The sequence below is a fragment of the Chelonoidis abingdonii genome, chromosome 22, assembly GCF_003597395.2.
Source record: "Chelonoidis abingdonii isolate Lonesome George chromosome 22, CheloAbing_2.0, whole genome shotgun sequence".
NCBI classification, from domain to species: domain Eukaryota; kingdom Metazoa; phylum Chordata; order Testudines; family Testudinidae; genus Chelonoidis; species Chelonoidis abingdonii.
This window is the reverse complement of record NC_133790.1, coordinates 23,330,653-23,354,392: the sequence shown is the minus strand read 5'-3', so window position 1 is coordinate 23,354,392 and position 23,740 is coordinate 23,330,653. Positions and strand designations below refer to the sequence as shown.

The window sequence follows — 23,740 nt, the reverse complement described above, 5'->3', positions numbered from 1 at the left end:
TCTTTCTCCCCCTCCCTCATCCCAGTCCAAGTCTCCTTTTCCCTCCAAATCCCAGTCTTCCCCCAATCCTGGCTCCTCATTCCAAATTTCCCACTGTCGTCTAATCTCAGCCATCTCTTCTCCCAGAGCCTGACTCCTTGACTGACCAATCCCAGTATCCACCCATTCTTTGCACCAGTTCCCAGACCCAATCCTCTGCCCACTCCTCATGCTCTTTGCCCCAATCTACTCCCTCTGTACCCTTTGCACCCCACACCCAGTCCAGCTCTTGTCCTTTCCGCATTTGAGTCAGGAAGCCTCCTCCATGCTGCCCAGATGCCAGCAGAGAGAACACTGAGAGCACAAAAGTCTCTCTGCTCTGAGTTCCTGTGTCTGGTGCCACAGCGATGAGCAGCAATTGCAGGGAAAGGCCTGCTCAGCTCCTGCAGCCCAGAGATGCAGCATGCCCCGTGCAAACAGACTCTTCAGAAAACTAGCTGCCAAAATGCTAACTAGTTTCTATTGAGCATGTGCAAACAGTTTTTTTCAAGGCTTAAAACTTGGCCAAAATTTGGACAGGTTTTGTTGTTTCTTACTGTTCCCATTTAAAATAAGAGACATCCCTGACACTAGAGGGACCCCCCTCCTGTCAAATTTCGAGTCCCTGCTCCAAAGCATGGAGGTGCTTGAGCTTCTCAGCAAGTCTGTAGTAAGAATTTTTAACTTGGACAAAACAACTTCTTGTCCCCTTATCCCATTCTCAGAAACGTCTGACCCATTTTTGCTGAAACTTTCTGAAAACATTCAGCCTCAGGCAGACAAGGGAGATTTCAAAGTTTGGCAAAGTTATAAGCAACCAGAAATAAAGTCTTGCAATGTGAAGCATCAGGCAACCTTTACTATAGGCAGAGCTACCAGCTCCTCCTATAATTAAGGGCAATCAGAATGTTAAAGTGTTACACAGCTGTATGGGGAAGGAGACAGAGATATGCCAAAACTGCTATTTGAACCACAAACCCAGTGCAGATCCTTTAATGCAGTTAAGAACATTGTGACTGTCCACAGTTGGAACATGTAGTAGTCGCTGTCTTCTCCTACAGAGCTTAGCCCAGAGACCTGCTTACCAAATGATGGGAAACTATCCCAGTCAGGAGATTGTAGCCTGCACAAAGGACTTAGAGAGCCCCGAGTTTAAGTGGGAAGTCAGAACAAATGTTTCACACCTACCCTGAGAGCTGCATCTCGAACATTCATGCATGGAGACTGCAGGGCCTGGAGTAACACATCAATCTCCTCCTGTTCTGCATAGGCACAGCCAACCTCTCCACTGCTGCTGGCACACAGAGCTGTGAGTGTACTGGAAGCCAGAACCTGAAATACCATTACAAAGCATTAGAGATCATATTGCTAGCCTTCTGTTCCATTGCACTTATAAATCAAATATAGGTAGATATGACTACACTGCAACAAAGGAGAAAATCTAACAGCCAGTCCAGTGGCAGTGCAACAAGCAGACAGGAAGAGACTTGGTGATTTGTTTTCTAGCTGGGAAAGGCCTTTCTGCCTCTCCTTCCCATCAGCATCCTGGTCAATACAGAATGAGCAGTGTAGCTGGACTCTGAAGGGAGCCACTTCTACACTTCTTTGCTGGAGGGACAAGGACCACCACACAAGGCCTTAGAGAGGAAATAAAAAGGGACAAACTCAAGGGGAAATGGGGAAGAACTAGTTGGTCCAACAGAGGAAGAACAAAGGCTTGTTATCCTCAGATACTGGCACCATATAAAACAACTGGTGGTACATGAACATATGTGAACAACCAGCCTCAGAGATTTAGAACTGATGGATATATTTCTTAGGTTCAGCTGCTGATGCAGCTTAGGCTGGGTCTATACTGCTAGACCAAGTGGACAGCTCACCTGTAACCGTGGAGAACCTGTTCCAATCACCCTGGTCAGCAACAGCAGCATATCTGTGCGAGGCAGTAACTCAGGGCCATTCTAGGAAGGGGGAGAAAAAAATAACATCTTGCCACTCTAATTTGTTCAAATGTAACCCCAAAAGCTAACAGACAGAGAAAATCCAGTGCTAGCAAGTTAGCTGGGCAGGAAGGAAACCCACTCCAATGCCAGCTGCACTATTCCTACACCAGTGAGAAAAAGACCTTGAATCATTACATCTGACACACAGTAGGATTTGCTTTATCCATTGCAGAATTTAACACTCCTAGGGATTATTTCAAACTAATCCATACACAAAACAGCTAGCTGGCAGATGCTGGGATAGTGACCTTAGCTAGGCAATTCAGTACCAAGAGGATAGGCACCTTCAAAATATCTTCGACAGAGACACTGAGGGGCTTCTGATGGGAAAGTAATGTGACTAAGCTATTTGCAAGTAGTGATGGTTAACCATGAGAAAAGTATATGAACAAGGAGAAATCAGATTATTTGTGTAGCACCAAATTTGTGCTGAAGTCTATCACATAAAGCCTAAGAAGCTGTGAAAAAGAAACAGATACTCCCTATAAACCCTCATCAACTTGCCAGCTTGTGAATTCTGTCAAAGCGACAAGTCTCAGACTGACTGTCTAAGAACAGGGGATACAGAGCAAATCAGCAGCAGGGAGCTAGGGAAACTGTTTCACCAATACTCAAGACACCAGGTGGGCAAGGGAGTATCTTTTACAGGACCACCATCTGTTGGGGGCGGGGGGGAGAGGAGGAAGGGAGGGAGGGCAGGAGAGAGCAGCTTTCGAGCTACACAGAGCTCTTCTTCAGATCTGGAAAATGCACTCAGAGTATCACAGCTAAATACTGATAGATATGTGCTAACTCAGCGATCGGGAACTTTTCAGAAGTGGTGTGCTGAGTCTTCATTTATTCGTTCTAATTTAAGGTTTCGCGTGTCAGTAATACATTTTAACATTTTTAGAGGGTCTCTTTCTATAAGTCTATAATATATAACTAAACTATTGTTGTATGTAAAGTAAATAAGATTTTTAAAATGTTTAAGAAGCTTCATTTAAAATTAAATTAAAATGCAGAGCCCCCCGGACTGGTGGCCAGGACCCGGGCAGTGTGAGTGCCACTGAAAATCAAGTCGCGTGCCGCCTTCAGCAACCCTGTGCCTACCCCTGTGCTAACTACTTAAATTAAACTATCTTGTATTTAGATGTGACTTTCTGAATACTTTTCCCAGGCCTGAGAAACAAAAGCTTGTCTCTCTCACCCACAGAAGTTGGTCCAATAAAAGATATTACCTCATCCACCTTGTCCCTCTAATATCCTGGGACTGACACAACAACTGTATACAATCACTGATATTTTCACATACAATAAACAACAAGCTCTGCTGAAGGAACAACTTAGTAGCTGCACAGAACTCTTCATCCAAGGTTTCTCGTTGAAGTTATCAGTGCTCCCATTAACCACTCCTTGTCAACTCTCTAATCTTTAATGCCATTATCTTCACGGTGATCTCTTCACATTCCTCTATTTCCTAGGCCTGGGAATGGATGAACACTGACCTCATCCACCAGTGACGTTTGGCCACTTGCTGATCTCAGCTGTGCATGGACTGTAAGAATCTGCAGGATCTTGACCATGAGTGCCTCTTTCTCTTCACTATCATTGGGCGTCTCAATCAGCACTGTCTTTAAGAGAGGAAAGACTAAGGAAAATGCTGGGGCTGACAATGATGCCGTGCCTGCAATGGGGAGAGAGAGAGAGAGAGAAAGAAGAAATCCTGTGAACACTGTGGAGTCTCTTGGGTCGTCATTTACTCCGTAGATATGTAAAAGATTAATTTATTATTCTTTAACTTTTATATTGTGGTATCGCCTAAGGGCCACAACCGGGTGGGGCCCCATTGTGCTAGGCACTGTACAAACACACACAATAAAAGCTCCAAAGAGCTTACAGTCTAAAAGAGACAAGATGTAACAAGTGGACTTGGGCGACACGGTAAGCAGCATAGCAAGGTGTGCACAATTCTGAGCTATTCTAAAGCAGCGATCACAGCTCACCACCTGCCTAACCACTGTCACACTGTGGTTTCACTTCAACAGCAGTGGCATTCAGGCCCCAGTATTGGGCCAGTCTGAGACGTCTGCTCTCAGTGCCGGTTCATTTTATATTAGTGTGCTGGGCTTTTAATTAAGTGACGTTAGGAGCTCAAATGATGTCAGACACTTAGGACTGTGCAGAAAAAGCACAAAGAGGAAGAGGAATCACTGAAATTCAGAGGCAAAAAGTGGAAAAACAGATGAGATACTGAGCTCAGCATCAATAGCTATACTGCTTTTACACAGTACCCAGCATCCTAGCCAGACCATCCCCTCAAAGCCGTCACATGGATTCCAGGGGATAAAACTCCTTTAACTCTGGTTTGAGGCTCAACAACAAATAAAGCATTTTGAACTCCAGTTGTTTGGCAGCTGGGTCTTTTTCTCTCATAGTGAATCAGCTTTAGAACAGCGTGAAACACACACTCTTCCCAGCCAGTCCAAAACAATGAGGTATTAAAAAATAAAGCATTAGAAAGGCTAGCAAAATAAATAACCCTAATCCTCAGTTTCAGACTATACTGTCAGGTGTTATTTACTGCAGGGTACAGCATGAATATAGTCACTGGTTAGGTATGGACCAGCATTCATAAGAATCCTCCCATAGGACCATAGTTACAGACCTTTTCCAAATATTTCTAAAAATAGATTGTCAAACATACAGCTAAGGGTAGCATAAAATCCCTTCTTTACTTGTAAAGGGTTAAGAAGCTCAGATAACCTGATTGGCACCTGAACAAAAGGACCAATAAGAGGAGAAGATACTTTCAAATCTGTAGGGGAAGGTTTTTGTCTGGGCTGTAGTTGCTCTCTCCGGAGACAAAGAGAGAGATCAAGCAAGTAATCGAGCTCCTATTGAATGATACATAGAAGAGTACAGAAATAGTAAGTAATAGCAAGGAAATGCGTTAGAGTATCTTTTGTTTTAGCTTGTGCATTTTCCCAGTACTAAGAGGGAGGTTTATCCCTGTTTTTTTGTAACTTTGAAGTTTTGCCTAGGGGGAAATCCTCAGTGTTTTAAGTCTTATTATCCTGTAAAATTACCTTCCACCCTGATTTTACAGAGGTGCTTCTTTTTTTTTTTCCCTTTATAATAAGGTTCTGTTTTTTAATAATCTGACTGTTTTTTAGTGTCCTAAAAACCCAAATGTCTGGTCTGTGCTCACCTTGTTTACCTATCTGGTTGGTAGATTATTCTCAAGCCTCCCCAGGAAAGGGGGTGAAGGGACTTGGGGGAATATTTTGGGGAAACCAGGAACTCCAAATGGTCCTTTTCCTGAATCTTTGTCTAACTCGGTGGTGGCAGCAACACTCATCCAAGGACAAAGAAGGATTTGTGCCTTGGGGAAGTTTTTAACTTAAGCTGGTAGAAATAAGCTTAGGGGGTGTTTCATGCGGGTCTCCACATCTGTATCCCAGAGTTCAGAGCGGGGAGGGAACCCTGACATAGATAGCGGTTAGAGAGTGTGAATACCCAGAAGAAACGTTTGCCTTCTGCCTGCTCTATCAGTGAATGCAGATTTTAATTTCAAATGGAAGAATGAAGAGCTCTGCAGATACAGCACTGCAGTGTTATAGCCAGTTTCTCTCATGCAGGACACACAAGCTGTCAGAGCATTTCAAGGAAGAATTATTAATGACCCTTTTTCCTTGCGAAGCTGCTAATTATTTAACAGTACTACAAAAGGAGCATGGATGACAGAGCCACAGCTGTGGAATTTGCTCCCTCTAGCAACCCTCCAGAGCCAAAATACGGTAACTTTTGGGCATATCTCATCATGGGTCAAGCACTGGCTTGACTGTGGGTTTAAAGGGAGCTTCTTGATTTCTTTACAGTTAGAAGGAAGAGGCTTTATCAGGGAGGAAAGCTATTTTGCATTCATTGCAAACAACAATTACTGTATTTAAGTATGTAAAAATATGCCCAGATGCTTCAGAAACAGATGATTACATCAAATTTTGAAGGGGTAATTTCACAGTAAACTAAGGAATTAATCTTAATTTACAAAATCAAAAATATTTTAGATATTAAGAGACATTAAGCACTGCAGCATTTAAAAGTCTTCAATCTAATGGAAAAAGGAATTAAATCCAATTTTCAAACAGAAAAGCTGGGAAAGCAATTATCAATGCAACAGGATTTGCACAACAATCTACTAATGAACAAGTCCTCAGACATTCGTTCAAATAACTGCTGAGTGGGAGGAAAAATGCATATCGTGGTTGTATCCAGCAACGGCCGCTTTCAGGAAAGAAGCTTTAAAATGGATGAAATATTAATGAGACAGTAGAGTTGAAAGAGATGATATATTGCAGAGCCGTCATATCACTGAGATGTTAAAGAATGTATTGAAATGGAAAGCATCATGGTCAACTGCTTACTAAACTGTAAAGAATAAGTGTACTGCAACCACAGAAAAGCTGACCGTGGTGGGTGGAGGACTATTGCACTGGGGTACAAGGTTTTTAAAAATATTAATAAAGCCGTATCCTAGATTTCCTCTAAAGAACTGTAAGGTTGTATCTCAAGGTATTACAGTGGTCATAATGGGACAGGAATAGAAAGGTTAAGCTAGATGATGAACAACCTAGAAGCCAGGATGAGCTACAGTTCACACGGCAAGCAAGCTGGGGGAACTCAGGCCCTTGATATCATGAACACTCATTTTTTTTCCCTCTTATTATTTAGTCTAATAATTGCCTCGCTTAGTCAACACTTCTGTTAAGCAGTGCTGAATACTAAGAATTATTCTGTGTTTGCACACATTTATGAACCATGGTTACAGACTCCTCTGCAGGATGTGGGCCTTAGTATGAACTCTGGGGTAGCATTATTTGTTTGTATCATGGATTTTTGGTTTTAGTTTCTCTTCTTTAAAAAACACAAAGAAATAATTGATAGCAATTTTATATATGCACTTATTGTACCTGTGACAACATGTGTTACGGCTATTACTGCAACCAGAAAAATCTTAGAGAGTAAGACTGGGCGTTTTGGTAAGTAGAGGAGCTTTTCAATCTAATCTGGGGAAAATAAACGTGAAGTTTTAGCTCACAAGAAGCTGTATAAATATCTAAAAAAATACATCTGGAAAACCCCTTAGCATCTCTCACCTGGCTCTCCCTTGCCAGTCCTGCTGGGGATGGTGTGTGCATGCAACAAGCCAACAACTCTGTTAATGGCAGTAGACAACTCTTCCTGGCACCAAGATTCATCTAATTCACACGCTGGTTTCATCAGGCGTAACGTCACATGACTCACTAAAGTACCTAAATATAAAAAAACAGTCTTTGAGTGGACTAAATACAAACAATAAAAGTCATTCCCAGAGGTAAAAACATAAATCCCCAAACATTATCAACCAGTGGCGTTGGAGTAATTTTTATAGTGGGGGTGCTGAAAGCCATTGAACAAAGTTGTAAGCCCTGTATTTGATGGAAACCACTTCCAGCCAGGGGGCGCTGCCACACTCCTAGCGTCCCTAGTTCCAGCACCCCTGTTACCAATCTTCTAGAGAGAAGGAATTGCTACCCACAGACCTAAGGGCTCTCACACCAGCTGGACGAGAGTAGAGGGAACAGAATATAAGCTCTCCAGCTTATGAGAGATGTTTTCATCTATGTCCATTTCAATCAGATTTCAGGTTAAGGCAAGAAGATTTAGTTTAATTCTCTGCTCAGAAATGAGCTGCAAGAGCCATCAGGAAATTCAAGAAAAGAAGCCTTGTGCATTCAAAGCTTCTCTCAGAGTTCTCCACATAAGGGCCACAGGTCAGTTGTTATCGCCTCCTGATGGCCTGCTATGAGTTGCTAATTACTGACCATTTCCACATCCAATTAACAAACATCAAGTTTGACATTAGTTGGTACCCTGCTTGGCAAGCTCAACAAGGTAGCCAAGGACTGAACGATGAATGCGTGCGGACAAATAACTACCCTGGTGCAGATATGCCCATTCCAGGACAGACTGAGACACATCTATTCTATCGCTAAAACAAAGCAGTGTTTAGAGCCATCTAGCTAACATGTTTCACACACTCTATATTCACTTTAAAGTTCCAGAAGAAACATTTACAATCTCATGTAACAGAAGCACTCCCTGAACAGGAAATCTTTATACAACACACAACAAATTGCAGACACTAACCAAAAGTCTTCAGTCGAGGAGGCATGACACAGGAAGCTAAGGAAAGGAAAGCCGTTTTAATTCTGGGAGCAGCCAATGGGGATTTTAACAGTGGCAAGAAGGAGCCTATGAGAACCGGGATGTACTGGGTTAAACCAAGAGGGTTTCTCTTTACAACAGCATCCAGGAGTCCTAGAGCTGCTTCCAGTTTGCCATCAAGCTGCAAGAGAAATCATTGCAATGGTTACTCCAAAGACTATCTACAAATCAAGAAACAGGTTTAATCTTTTGTTTCTGATGAAAAAGTGCAAACGGATTATTGTCGATTGTTCTTACATTTTCATTAACTTTTAATTTAAATGATTTGTTCATGTCAGTTTGCAGAGGTGACAAATGCGTGTTGAGTCAAAAGTATCAGAATACCATCCCCTGTCCCCACCCTAGAGCTAGCAAAGGTCCAATTTCAGGCAAATTCAGTAACTTGCCTCCTTCAGCTGCTTTCTGATCTGAGACTCCTTCTCCAGCTGTGCATGCACCAACTCCTTCTGTTTAGTAGTCAGCTGCACCTCCTCCTTTATTCCTTTCTTCTTCTTTATTTCCTGTAGGAGAGAGTTATTGACATTATTTGGGGACTATCACCACTATCCTCTCCACACAGGCTGTGGAGTGGGAGGGAAGGAGGTGGAGACAAAGAGAAAATGCAAATCAGCTCAAAATTAGCTACTCATAAGGCAACATCAAAACACTGCTCCAAAGACATACAACTCCTACTCTAAGGGCTGGTCTACACTTGAAAATTAGATCAATTCAGCTTCCTCATTCAAGGGTGTGAAAGCTCCACATCCCTAATCCTAACATAATTAAACTGTCCTAAAACCCCAGTAGACAACGCTAGATTAGCAGAAGAATTCTTCCACTGACCTAGTGACCGACTCTCGGGGAGGTAGATTACCTACACCGATGGGAAAACACTTCCCGCTGGCTGCAGCATTTCAATACTAGATAAGCCCTAAAACGCAGAACAAAGCTCAATGAATTCACAACACAGCAGAGTATCCCATCAGCAGCAAGGCACCAGTTTTGCCCCCAGCTTTCGTTCAGCAAGGAATTATTCAATGAACCGCACTTTCAGTGGCAATAGTTGTATGCAGTATTTCCACTGACTATATCAGGAAATTAGAGGCCTCCAACTAAATCTGGGGGATTTTTTCCAGCAAATTATGCTTTCACACTTGAATATGGCTACCCAATTTAAAAAGGATTTACCACTTGTCCCATACAATAATGGGAATTATTCTCTTATACAAACATAAGAAGTGTTAAATTGCTTGCTACGATGTCAGCTTATCACATTTAGTCCCAACGGCGTTGTTTTATATTACTGAGCTCTGGTATTAGGTTGCATTTGGACTGGTTCTACACTGATCTTTGCTGGAGATGTCCTCTCCCCACCTCAGCCCTGAGCTCAGCGCTACCCGTTGTCACAGTAAGGCCAGATGGCTGTAAGAGGGCTCTGGAAGGCTATGATAACCCTAGAATGTTAAAGGACCTTTTTCCTACAAGCTGAGAAGGGGTTACCTTGGGTCTTTTAGGGACACCTGTATCCAAATAAGGGCTGCCTGAGACCTTTTAAAAAACTCCTCCTCTGGTGAGAGAAAAGGGAAGAGAGAGAGAGAAGAGGCTGCCAGGCTAGTGGCAGCAAGGAAATTAACTTCTCCAGGGTGAGAGGCTGTGCTCCTTCCCCTAGGGGAAACAGCCAAACCTGTGTGTCTGCTAGGGGAAGAACTGACACCTTGAGGCAAACAACAGGACAACACTCTGCCCCAGTGAAGAGGTAGGGAAAGGTATCCCCCTTTGGGTTTTTTTGAGTTTGCGAGACTGTTTCCTTTTGGTTTAGAGAGGAATTACCCTTTAGGCCAACCTTGAGGTCTACCCTGAAAATACGGCCAAAGGAACACAGAAGCGCGAAGGCAAACGCTTCCCAGAGTGGGGTTGATATACCTCAGGCCCACCATCACCAGAGGGGGAAGTGATAAGTCTGGCGGCACAAACGAGGTGCCCTGCCACACCCTGTTTAACAGCAAAACTACTCATTTACTTCTGGATTCTGCAAAAATGCATTGGCTGTGTCCTTGCCATTCAGATACTGGTGATCCAGTAGGCAGCACCTTCCCTCCCTAATTGTATTACAGTACTACCTAGAGTATCAGAGGGGTAGCCGTGTTAGTCTGGATCCGTAAAAGCAGCAAAGATTCCTGTGGCTCCTTATAGACTAACAGACGTATTGGAGAAGGAGCTTTCGTGGGTGAATACCCACTTCGTCGGATGCATGTCACCACCTAGAGGCTCCAGCTGACATCAGGCACCATTGTGTTAGATGCTGTATGTCTGTGTACACACACACACACAGTGAACAGTTTACAATCTGAACAAAGGATCGAAGGTAAAACAGAGGCATAGAGGGGTGAAATGAGTTGCCCAGGATTATATGAAAAGTCAGTGGCAAGGCTGAGAATAGAACCTAGGTTTCCTGAGTCCCAGACTAGCATCCTATCCACTGGACTATGTTGCCTCTCCTAGTTCATACTGAACTACTGTCATGGCACAGAGTTAGAGAGCTTGTGTTCCTGTTTTTTAAATGAGAAATCCTGAAAGATACCAGGGTATGTTCATAAGGACAGGAGATATTAACCATGGTATACTGGACAGATTCAAACTTAGGTCAATATATTTTTGCCTACCCTAATTCCTCCTAAAGTTTTAACTGGATACAGAATTATTCTTCACTTCCTGTCCTATACAGTTGATTATTGCTGGATGCTATTAAAGCTGACACATTTCAATCCATAAAGTGATCCTTATATGTACCGTGTACATCAGTCTGGTTTGTAAGGCTCTGTGATGGGAGGCATTCTCCCAGACATTAGTATCACATGTAGACAGAACTGATACTCATCCTGTTCCTATGAGGGTTGGGCAGGTCATTGATCAAACATATGGCAACCTGTCCAAAAAGAGCCCTTTGATTAGTCTGACATAATTCCTTCTACTCTGTTCTTTACCCCATGAAGCACAGTCTGTACATACTGAATGGATCTGCTAGCTGTTACCAAAATGCAAGCTCCTGTTAATGCCTACTGAGAACCTATTAACAGACTGTTATCCAAGATGCATGAAATAAAGAGATGAGGATAGAAGAGACCCTTGCACATGCACTATGTACTGGTTGCAATGTAATCGTGTTCACATCACTAAAACTGCGCAGCATCAGTTGGTATTTGGACACCAAAAATGTACATTTCTACCAACACACACACACAAACAGCACCCTGCAATGAAACAGATGGGGAAGGAATAGCTCAGTGGTTTGACCATTGGCCTACTAAACCCAGGGTTGTGAGTTCAGTCCCTGAGGGGGCCATTTAGGGATCTGGGGCAAAAAACTGCCTGGGGATTGGTCTTGCTTTGAGCAGGAGGTTGGACTAGATGACCTTCTGATATCCCTTCCAACCCTGACATTCTGTGAGCTAGGCTGTTCAATAAAACCTTCAGCATTGGGTTGTCCTGCTACTATCGCCTCACCTCCTTCAGCTCCAACTCGATGATCTGCTCCTTGAAGGAATAAGCCTTATTCTCCCTCTTCATGTTGGCCTTTTTCATGCTGTCTTGCTGTGCACTGAGAAAAAGGTATTTAGAGGAATCAGCACAATGAAGCAGACTGAGAAGGTTCCTGCTAAAAATCCAGGAACATCCATCATGAGCAGCTGCTGAAACCCTTTACCCCAAGGCTGGAAGCCACTGGAAATTGACCTCCACATTCCAATTTACACAGGGAATTAAAAGCCCTTACCTCTGTATGATGGATTTGTCAAACAGCTCCCCCTCTGGTGTCTGCATGATGGCAAACTCTTCTCGAGTGACATGGCGCAGAGCTGGGTTCTCCATAGAAGCTGAGATAGTGCTGATCAGCTGCGGGAGCACTCTGCGAGGTGAAAGTACAGAGAGCGATCCCACTGCATTCATGGACGACTGCCAAGAAAAAAACCCACTGTGGTCAGTGTTCACTAAAACAGTCTCACCATTTTATTCACAAGCCTATGTCCCTGCTGAGTTGGCCCAAACTATTTTTCCCCAGGTCATTTTCTCCAAGCAAAGAGCTCCTTGTCTAAGGTGCTCTTGACACCTCACCCAGGCCTAGAGCTCAGCCACTGGCCCATCATTTCCCTAGCAACTTCCTATGGAAAAGGTTTTTTCATTTCTGCACTCTTTCCCTCCCTCCCTATGGGCCACTCTCCCTTTCTCATCACCTCCACCCTTTGCCACTATGATGTCCTTGGAGATAGTTCAGGAAAAGCAAAAGCTAGTCACCTGGTTTATAGGTGTCTGAGTGGTGATTCTGGGTAGAATTTTATCCAGCTGTTTGGTAATGAAGTCTTCAGGGTCTATCTTCATCTTGATAAGGAGGGCTGGCCAAAGCCCAGACTGCACCTCCACTGGAAAGACGTTTACGGGAATACATAGGCATAATAAATACGGAGCAGGGACTGCTAATAAATCTAAGCAAACCCCCCAGGCAGCCCTCACCAACACCTAATAGCCAGTAGGACGGTCTTGTCCCTTCACTCACCCAAGGAAGGATGATGGCTAACTAACAGCATCTCCAGTGCTAGATTTTCTGTCTCAGTACGGTCCACCTCCAGCCCTGCTGCACCTGAGATCACACACAGTGTTTCCTGAAGCACCCGAGAGGGTATGTATGCTTTCCCCAGCTCAGATAGCTCTCCAGTCTCTGTCACCAGAGCCTCAATTGGCAGCACCTGAACAGACAGAACTTGCAATTAACACACCAGAGCACATTTCTGAAGGCCTTGCCACTTCTTCCTCCAGCACAAAAAAATTGTATTGGAACAAAAAATAAGCTGCCTTAGATAATATTGTAAACCCGCAGACTATGGAAGAAAGAACAGATAAAGGCTGGTGCTGTGACTGAAGCACAGAACTAAGAACCATGTAAAGGGAAGAGAAACTCTGAGAAAGGAAGGTTATTCTGAACTCAACCAGTGGGGAAAGGCAGGATAAAATAAGTCACCCTCCTAGAGGATGGATTTGGGGACGTTCACTCTAACAAGTACATCCAATCTGTATAGTGTGTAATTCCCCCCAACGTCCTCACCAAAAAAACTTCTGCTAAGCATCCTGGATCCATCTGACACTGAAAGGGAGTGCCTACGTGCCTTAGAAGCAGAAATCTCACTGACAGTCATATAGGTGCTTTTGCAAAACCTACCTATGGTGGTTGGATACTGCAAATCAATCTACTTTATAATTATGCACAGTCACAGCCTAGCAAATAGTGTGTTTAATTTGGTCTCTTATTTTATTATTTTTTCATTTCTAAATAATGACCAGTAAAATGTGCATATTATACATAATTTTTAAAGACTGCCTAAACGGAGCATCTGAACTATTAGCTAAGGGCAGCTACTAACCAGCACATTGAGAAGGGGAACAGAGTACTCCAGCCTCACAAAGGAGACAGAGAAAATAATCATTAACTACTTAGACAAAAGAACACAGGCACAGTGAAGGTGGAAGTCTTCCTCCCCAAACAGAGGCACAGGAGGGATGGTGAGGACAGCTGTGGTCACAAGGAAAGATAAATGACCTGAAAGATCCGGACACCTGTACAGTTACTTATGGAAGTCTAGTAAGGAAGGAGTGGTATTATGTGGGATCATTAACACAACATCCTTTATAAAGCCAAAATTCTGGTTTTGACATGTTGTGCAGCATTAATAGCAAGGAAATTACAGGGGCTGAATCTGCATGACACCAGGAACTAGTGTTAAGGGAATAGACCTGGTGATCATTCACCTTATGATACTTGAGAACTGTTTTCAGCTCCTCCAAGATCCCATAGGCCAACTTGTACCCTCCAAGTGAGGACAAGAGTTTCTTAACCGTCTTCTGGGCATGCTTACGAACATGCCAGTTCCGGCTCAACAGTACTGCAACAAGGGCTCGGTAGTACTGTCTGAAAACAGAGAGAAACAAGTTCAGCAAGGGAGCTAGTCAGGCAGAACATTCAGACATGCAGATATCGAAAAGTCCAGCCTCTCTGTGTGAAGTCCCAGGACCTCCCTCTTCACTGCCTGCATTAGTACTTCAGCAAGTTAACTGCATACGATTAAAACAGACAATTTCTACGTACTGAACTTTATTTTCAGGGAGCCGATGCGCATGATCCAACAAAAGGCGCTCTGTCAGCTGCAATACCGTGCACATGGCTGTAGAGAAACACAAGACATGTAAGACAAACAGCATGATGGTTTACTTGCTGTGGGTTTAAAGAGGCTGGATCTTAACCTATGAGCAGAAAAAGAGTGCATAGACACTTCAGAATAACATATCTGAAAAACCAATCCTTCCATAGCTGCCAAGACATATCCTTTACTGATCCTATCTAAGAGGTAACACTATCACAAGCAACTAAGATTTTGTAAATACTGGAAGTACCAAACGTAACTGAATAGGACTGTTACTAGCAGGTTTCTAGCATGATTCCCCCAAGCAATGTGAGTGGGGACCATTTTTGTCTGATAACAGGTTATGGAAACTGGGCTATAGACAAGACCTTGTACACTCCAAGACACGATGGACCGAAATTCCGCAGCAATGTCCTATTATCTGTAGAATTCTGGCACAACTTCATTAAAAAATGAGCATATAATACTATTGCTACAATCGTCTGTGCTACTGAATTTATGCCATCCTCATATTCTGTTTCCGCATGCCCCTGCTTTTAGTCTCAACAACATATAGCTGCATGATACAAGATGTTGAGAGAAGCTGGAGGTTTTGGCACTTGGATAGGGGGAATGTGGGGATTTTTGGCAACCAGAAAATCATCAGAAATGGCCTGCTATTGTTAAGCAACTTAGCTGGCTATTTCTGCTTACATAATCTGTAGTGAAACATTTCACAATTGGTCACTCAAACTGTCAGCATCAGGCTCCAGAGTTGAAATGTAATTGCAAATAACAGTGGCTGTTAAGTATCTGAGGGATATTATTTCAGGTAGTCTGCAGACTCAGGAGGATCTCTATTCATGTTTTCAAAGTTTTCTTCACAATAGAGAGAGCAGGAAATTACTTCTTTTAAATGAAAGCCCAGATTCTGAAGCATAATTCTATAGTAAAGGGTGGATTCTGCAGCAGCATAGAAGACATGCACCCTGGCTATCATCACATCTCTATAATACTGTTTTGCTATCATTTGTCTTGGGGGGAAAATCCCTGACCATACTACTCAGGGAAACAACACTAGCATCTTGTTCGTGACAGCCATGTTCAAAGAGTTGTTGCGTGCATAGCTCTGCTCTCAACAGGAACAAGATGACAAGTACAGCACCTTTCAGCAATACTAATGTCATCAGGAGAAAAGGAAAATGCTGACTCCTGAACTGTGATCACAGTGAGTAAAGGAGAAATAATATTACTTCAAATTTAGAAAGATTTACATCTTCAAAGCTCCGCGCACAGATAAAATCACTTTGAGAACTAATCAATCACCTCATTTTCAAATATTTTGATTGAAAAGGTCATGTTTTTCTGGACACGTTCTGTTAATTTTTCCTTTAAATCTTTTTAATTCATTTTAAACATGAGGGGACAAAATGGAGACAGCACTCACTATAATTCATAGCCCAACAGATTTTCTGTCTTCCCCATTATTCCTCCTCCACAAATCTCTCTATTTCTCCCATAGATTTTCTTTCCCAACACACCATTACTTCTCCCCTTTTTCTCTCTCCTCCACCCGACCTCATTCTTTGGGATTCTCTAGACTAAAACTTGTGACAATCTACTGACTGTAGATACTCCACAATTATTTGTGTCATGGAACAACGTTTGTGAAGTGTCTAGATTAGCATTTAACAAGGTGTTTGATAACTCAAAGTAATCAACGAATACACGTTAAAAGAGGATCGTGAGTAGACTAGATTGCTCTCTCAAAGGACCTATCTGTTCACTTTAGTCTGCAATCTGATCCTAGTGTCAGACAATATGGCTAATAAGCAGCAACAGCTCTGTAAAGTCCCAGATGATAGGATTAAACAGGAACTGGATGTGTATCAATGAACTCTTATCACATTTAACAACTCACCTTCCTCTGATGCATACTGCAAGAACTTCTCAGAAGTGAATATTTGCTTTTTCTCATCCAGAATCAGTTGCCAGAAGCCACTCAGCTTGGACTCTAAGAGAGAGAGAGAGAGAGAGAGAGAGAGAGAGAGAGAGGAGAGATTTTTCCGTCAACGTAATTCAAAATAAGCCAGGATTTACCATGCAATTACTTCTTTCATTGAAACAGTTCAATCCTGTCTCTTAAATTGGGGTTCTCTACCTTCACTGCTCCTCCACAACTTCCTGCTATCGCATTCAGACTGTATATCATCTACACACCCACCCACAGCCCTGTTACAGCAGCACTTTCTACTACAGACATTTACTTATGAACCAAGAGATTACAATAATTAGAAAGACCCATTTACAGCTGCATCTCTGTCTCATCCAGACTTTCCTAGGACAAGTGATCCAAACATTGAAGGGGAGGAGGGAACTTGCACGTCATGTTTGGTAGACAGGGAGCAAGCTGTATAAAGGAGTTCTGCCCGAGCAGATACCTGAGTTTGGACAGTTCTTTGAAGGAGGCTTTGGTGGTGGAATTTAATGGGAAGCATACAACCTTTGCTACTCTAGTGGATGGTGGGGTCCCCATCTGCTTCTTTAGAGGGTCATTTCCCAATTTTCCAACCTCACCACACTCCAAAGAAGGAGAAAAAGTGTTACAAAAGAAAAAACACATTCTTAATGCTGGTTTAATCAATGCCTCAGTCAATAATTATGGGAATTTAAGCCTTAAGTGAAGATTTTCTGTAATAAGAGTGACCACTAAAAAGGCATGCTGCACCAACCTAAGGCACTGGAGGCCAGGATTTTCACGGCTATGGCACAGTAACAATTCTGCTTAGTCTCATTTACACGAGATCTGCTTGCACTTGCTCCACATGGGATAAATCTTACCATGGTTTACACTTTAAGTGGCTTACAAATGGACAAGGATTCTCTATGAGCAAGCAACAGACAAAGAATATGACAAAATCACAAATCCACTGTCAGTGTGCTGGTAACTTGTTCATTTGTGGGCTCTTACCAGTTAGTGCATCAGCCAAAGACATCCTACAGATCAGCAAAGCAGAAGCAACGCCTTCCATTACCATGGAAACCTGCGTACTTTGAGATGCAGACTTTTCCACTGTCTGGATAAGCACTGGTAATAAGTCCATTGCCTGTAATAACGTGTCGCCTGAGGAAAAAGGAAGAGATAAGAGGCAAGAGAAGGTGGACTTCCTGGATCTACACTGAAAAATTCTAACAGCTCTTCTATTGTCATAAATCCAGTTATGGAAATGGACTACAGAGACCATTAAGAAAGGTCTACATCTCCAGAACAGATAATCTGCCAAAAGGACTCTAGTTCCTCACATCACCACTGTTATTAAATTTTAACTCCACAGCAAACAGAGGCACTTTCCCACTCCTCCATCCTCAGTAACATGCTGCCTTCTCTCTCTGAATTTCTGTTCAGGATGAAAGAAGATTCCGATCCAATGCTACACAATTACTCATCCACCCAGTTTCCCTGCATTTGACAGAGAATATTTCCTGAACAGAGTACATTTTCTGAAACAAGCCAAAGCAGGCTTCATTGGAAGGTCTGTGAGCACCTCTCTCATCTCAAATAATCAAAAGTCAAAGGATTCTACCTTTGGCTTTCAAATTTAAATATCTTTTAAATTAACATTCAAAACTACTTTTTTTACATTTCCAATACAAGCTGTAACACAAAATACCATAAACAAAAAAAGAAATATGTAACATTACAAAACTCCAAAGTCAGTCAAGAAAGAGTATTTTAACCATAAAAAAAAAATCCAAGAATTAGATCGAATCTCTTTATATTCTTCATATTTATCAGATAGGTCAAACCAATGGCACAATCAGCAAGATGAATGGGTCATTTCCATTTTTGTAATATTGAGGCCTTGATCCCTGATCCCATGAGCAGCTGCACACAAGCACCCCGATGAAGCCCCAACAACCTCAGGGGTCTGGCTACAAGGGTCTCATTGCAGGATCCTGGCCCTCACCACTAATTCAGTTCTCAAAGTATTTGCTTCTGCTCTCATAACAATAGACAGATTCCTGGTAGACAGAAATGGAGAGTTCACTTAGAAAGTTCAAATTCAGTCACTCACAATGAGAAAATGAAGGTAGTTCCACAGTATGTGTGTAATATTTGCATTAACTGTTCAGCTATACCAACACTAATCATCTCTTCGGTTTATACAGTCTCAGTGGATTTATTTAAGCGTATATTATATATTTTAGACTACACAGACTGTTACTCTACAGTATGGGGACCAAATTTTGGGTCCGCAATGATGAGAGCCAGTAGAAGCCATTCTCAAAGGAGCACCAAAAGTTTGGGGTTTCTGAAGACCTTTACTTCAGAAACAATTTGCCACACAGAATCTATCTATATCCCTGCAATGATCAGTTTACACCTGGAAGCATGAGATTCAATTACCCCTCTGTTCCCCTGCATAACTGTAAGAGTTATGATCATAAAGTTTACCTTTGAAAGAGGCTAGCATGCATTGCAGGTAGGCATGTCTCACAGCTGAAGTAGAGGTTTTAAGGCTGAAGGCTTTCTTTAACCACTCTACAAACTTCTTGGGAACTTCTGTGGTGAACCGATTACACCAAAGAGCGAGGACAGAGACTGCATGTACCAAAGTGCCTTCATGGACTGGGAAGAAATGCAGAGAAAGTCAACACAGCTATCTCAAACCCATGAATGCATTGACAAGTAGCAGGTAAGCGGGAAGACGCTGAGGACTGATGGAAAGAATATCCATTCAAACTGAACTTACATAGCATACTCTCTCTACAAGGCTGCTTTATCACTATAGAATGAGGGTCTACACCAGCAGTTCTCAAACTGCGGGTTAGGACCCTGTTTTAATAGGGTCGCCAGGGCTGGTATTAGACTTGCTGGGGCCTGGGGCCAAAGCCAAAGCCTGAGCTCCACCACCTGGGGCCAAAGCCGAAGTCCAAGGGTTACAGCTCAGGTTACAGGCCACCACACCTGGGGCAGAAGCTCTGGCTCTGGACCCCAGGCCAGGGCAGTGTGGCTCAGGTGGGCGAGCGCGGGCTTCAGTCCCCACTCCTGGGAACATGTAATAATTTTTGTTGTTGGAAGGGGGTTGCACTGCAATGAAGTTTGAGAACCCCTGGTGTACACAAAGGATCCCATAACTCAATAGCTGTGTATCAGAGTTATCTTCAGCTAAATATGCTCTGCACCAAAATCCTACTCTGGCTTGAATGGAGCTGTGCAGGATCCAGAAAAAAGAAAACTGTGTCCTCACCTTCTTGTTGCAGGAAAGGGATGAAAAGTTCAGCCATGGTTCCACTCAGAGCTTGACTTGAAGATCCAGAAACCACATGATGACTAAAACTACCAATTCCTAAAATGACAAAACACTCCCTGGTTAGTGCCCTACTACAAGAGTTACTGCAAACCAGACAATGTAGGCTACAACCGACTCCTCACAGCTCAATCCCATTCATCTCTGCCTGTTCAAATTTCTCTCCATCACTGCACCAATTCTGGATTTAGCCATCCTGCTGCTACAGAACCGGTGGATCTCTCTCTAAATTTCAATCATTGCTGCACCCACCTAATCCTCCTCCTTTGGCTACACATTATAAAGCTTTCTGAATTTCCACTGGTCTCTGATGCCCACCAACCTACTTAAAGAGCAGAAGGCCATTAGCCTGCAGGCAATAATATGTACCATCACCCAAGACCTTCCAGGCATGGCTGGTTAAGACCATGACACTGACAACTCAAGTACTCATCTTTCCGCTAAATCTGTTCCACTGCAGAATAAACCTATCTACTTTCTTCCAGTAGCCTTACCTGAAAGGACACTTATCTTCTGAGCCACAACCGTCAGTTTCCCCTCAGAACCTGTCAACAAAAAACACGGTGGCGAGAGAGTTGGTAGCAAGCAATCTAACTGGGGCAATTATTAAATCCACCAGAGAGACAGACTATTTTTACCAGAAAATTGTTCAGTCTTCCATCTGATCCAGATCCAGACCATGCTGGCCCTATTCAACTTTTACAGCTGACATACGATATGGAACACTCTTGAAAGCAAGAAAACTTCAGCTGATCTGCACTGACCGACTCAATAAGTTACTTACCCCCCAGGATAGCAAACAAGTGTCTCCCCAGTGACTCCACAGCCGATGGATCACTGCATTGTCGAGCCAGATTCTTTAATGCCACCACTGCCTCATCCATCAGCTGTGGACTGTTGGATTTCAGTTGACCTAAAAATGGAATGTGCAAGCTAGGAGTTACTCAAGAGCTATGCATATCTCCTCAACAGGGTGCGAAATCATCTTTGTGCAAACCATGCAGCCTGCCTTAGCTTCTGGCCAAGTAAGAATTTCCTCCCTTCCATTTTGGCAGGGCATATAATCTGTATTGTTACTATTAATGCCGCAGTTCTACAGCATTTTAAAGACATTAACAAATTTACACTCCACTCCTCTGTGAGATTGGAATGATACTTCCCTATTTTACCGATGGAGATACCGAGGCACATGGAATTAAGTGCATTGCCCAGCGTCCCAAATTAGTCTGTAGCAAGGCTGGAAACGGAAGCCAAGTCTTTTAACTCCCTGTTCCGTGCCTTACCCCAAAAACCACTACTAAAGCACTTTGTACAACAGGTCTCAGGCAGCCACAAGATAGCTAGAACGGAAACCTTAATTCTTTTCAGAAGTTTAATATGCAATATTTCAATTCCATAACACAGTATCACCTCCCACCCACAATGCCAAGGACACCTTCATAGTCAAGAATGGCACTAACAATATGGCAGTCATAAACACACAGGCACAGTCAGAGTTGTAGGGAGTCCTGCTAAGAATCTGTCAACCCAATCCAGAGATGATGGCACTTACTGGCCAGTCCTTTCACAATGTCCAGAGCATACTGGCTGAGATCAAGTGTCACGGATGCTAGCAAGCAGGAGATTGCTGAGGACAGAAAAGAAGTTATGGTGTTAAACAACAACTGGCTTTTAGCCTGGCAGTAACCTCACGCAGTCCAAGCTCTCAGAGACCGTTAGAGGAGTTGTTGCCATGAGAAGTGGAAAGAAAACCAAAGAAACTGCCTCCAATGGACAAATTTACTCAGAATTATTCTACACATTCAGCTCTGAAAGTCTGTTCCCCGCAAGCAGTAGATACTACATACCCAGCCACTTGGGATCACATCACCAATGCGATCTCTCCACATCCACCCTATAGGAGCCAGCCAGCCTGTCACCTAGCTCTGTTCACAGGCAAAGAGTCTGCCTAAGCACAGTCCAATGGGTGGCATTCTCCTATTACCCACACCAACTCCTAAACTCCAAGGAACAACTCTTCATGCCTCCATCCCGTGTTGCTTTAGAGAAGACTCACTTTCAATCACATTCTCAGGGCTGCGTAGCAGGGATTTCTGCAGAGTTGGTAGGACCAGGTCCTTGAATTCAGAGTGAGTCACATATCGGAGGAGGGGGGCACAGTTATCCTGCAGAGAGAACATGGTCAGGCACCTAGAACAGCAGCAAACATTATACATGGGACAAAAGTATAAACAGTGCCATGTGTCTCTTACCAGCAAGTGCTTCTGAGGTTTTGTCTTACTCATCACGATGGTCTTCATGTAGAAATCCAGAAGGGCACTCTGAACAAGCAGAACATCTGTTACAGTCATGTCACAATCTGCTCACGCTCCCCAAATGCCAGCAGAGAGCGAAAGATCATGCCCCATCTTGTTTCCCCCCAGAACACATAGCCCCATTCAAGTTGAATTTCAGTTCTATTACCACTGCCCCACACACAGCTCCACTAGGAAGCATGGCTCTTTGCCCTATCTGCCAGCCTGAACACAAAAAACCCATGGAGAGCTAGGTGCTCAGCTCTATTCTTGAAATCAGGATACAGAGATAGGGAAAGCAGGCGTCCTGGCCGTCTCATAAAAGCAAGAGATACACTGAAGAGCAGGATGTGCCAATGGTCTCCCTAAATGCAAACTCAGGCCAGGATACCTGAGCTTTAATCAGCGCAATCTCGCTTTACTATCAGACTGACACATATAAAGCACCAGCCTTGCTGTAACATTTCTACCCCTTCCCAGTGAATATCATTCTGATTATTCTGGAGGAGAAAGAAGTCAGAGTTCTTATTTACCTTGTGTCTGTTAACAACATCCATCTCTTTCTGGCTTGTGCAGAATTGCACCAGAAACCCCAGCATTGCAGCATAGCTCTGGTTTGGTTCTAGACTGAGAATGACAGACAGATACTGATCCACCAGCCCTGGGTTCTGTTGAGAAGAACCATAAGATACATTAACTCAAGTGACACTAGAAAAGTCAGTGAATTAGGTCACACACTGTCAAACCGTATGTCACCTCTTTCCAAAGCCTGTTCAATTTCTTCACAGCTCCAGCCACTGCATGCTTGTGAGAACCTCCCAGAACTTCTAATAGAAGCAAACACTGGACTTCCACCTGCCAAGAGAAATAGGAAGACACACATTTACACACTCACCACTTGAGAAATAGAAATAGATAACGTTCACTCTAACTCTGAGGCTTCTAGGATCTTCATTAGCAACTTCCTCATTACAAACGACTTTAAACAGGATTTCAAATAAACGTTCATGTGAGCATTGTAAAGAGAATAGCAGTTTCACACCTCCAGTTGGTACTGTGTTCCAATAAGAAATAAGGTCCTTGTTGGAATAAGGTCCACAGGACAGACCAACCAATAAAGAGAAAACAAAGTGGAAAGCTTCTTTACACCACCCCAAATGCGGTATAATTGGCAACATGCTTAGGAGACATGCAGGATGAGACCAACCCAGGATACTGCAGTTGGGATTCAGCTGCATTACTAACAGATCTGGGGGAATATCCAACAATTTTGTCGCAGTTCCAGACAGAAATATACAAAGCAAGTTTGCCTGGCTCTAGTCAAGGCTATTAATATCAATACCTCCTGACTCTTTTACCAGAATAAGGGAGACCAAAAAACTATACAAAGTGTATAGGGTAAACAAAGGGAAGAGAAAGGCCCTATGAAGGTGGATTTTAATGTAACACCAGCTGTTACTATCACCACTACCAAGCCCACAGTCACATTCAGGATTCCTCACATTGCCACATTGGTCTGGAAATACACGACAATACTTCAAAGCCTCTTCCTTATCCCTGAGGGGCTAGATACTTTTCTAGAGCACCAAAATACCTACCAGCTTTTTCCATGTTTCTCCTTCTCTCTTGTCACGTGTTGGGAAGACTATGCGCACAAGCAAACAAATCCAGGAGAGAGCCAGCAAAGCTGCAGATCCACTGCTCTTACTGTCACAGAA

At 43.2% G+C, this 23,740-nt stretch overlaps 1 protein-coding gene across 1 annotated transcript in view; it reads right to left on the bottom strand.

The window, feature by feature from the left end:
• The window catches only part of GCN1 (GCN1 activator of EIF2AK4), a 69,931-nt gene that overhangs the window by 37,601 nt on the left and 8,590 nt on the right, over window positions 1–23,740 (bottom strand). The window contains exons 5-28 of the mRNA XM_032777850.2: window positions 23,621–23,729; window positions 22,779–22,877; window positions 22,556–22,690; window positions 21,981–22,049; window positions 21,785–21,893; window positions 21,281–21,355; window positions 20,513–20,641; window positions 20,223–20,273; window positions 19,669–19,767; window positions 18,873–19,046; window positions 17,388–17,540; window positions 16,338–16,430; window positions 14,383–14,458; window positions 14,046–14,205; window positions 12,799–12,988; window positions 12,540–12,664; window positions 12,022–12,200; window positions 11,754–11,847; window positions 8,657–8,770; window positions 8,193–8,391; window positions 7,160–7,315; window positions 3,509–3,687; window positions 1,899–1,979; window positions 1,207–1,350 (exon numbers count right to left, since the gene is read on the bottom strand). Of these exons, the coding sequence (XP_032633741.1) occupies window positions 1,207–1,350; window positions 1,899–1,979; window positions 3,509–3,687; window positions 7,160–7,315; window positions 8,193–8,391; window positions 8,657–8,770; window positions 11,754–11,847; window positions 12,022–12,200; window positions 12,540–12,664; window positions 12,799–12,988; window positions 14,046–14,205; window positions 14,383–14,458; window positions 16,338–16,430; window positions 17,388–17,540; window positions 18,873–19,046; window positions 19,669–19,767; window positions 20,223–20,273; window positions 20,513–20,641; window positions 21,281–21,355; window positions 21,785–21,893; window positions 21,981–22,049; window positions 22,556–22,690; window positions 22,779–22,877; window positions 23,621–23,729 (2,992 nt within the window). The remainder of the gene's footprint in view (window positions 1–1,206; window positions 1,351–1,898; window positions 1,980–3,508; window positions 3,688–7,159; window positions 7,316–8,192; window positions 8,392–8,656; window positions 8,771–11,753; window positions 11,848–12,021; window positions 12,201–12,539; window positions 12,665–12,798; window positions 12,989–14,045; window positions 14,206–14,382; window positions 14,459–16,337; window positions 16,431–17,387; window positions 17,541–18,872; window positions 19,047–19,668; window positions 19,768–20,222; window positions 20,274–20,512; window positions 20,642–21,280; window positions 21,356–21,784; window positions 21,894–21,980; window positions 22,050–22,555; window positions 22,691–22,778; window positions 22,878–23,620; window positions 23,730–23,740) is intronic.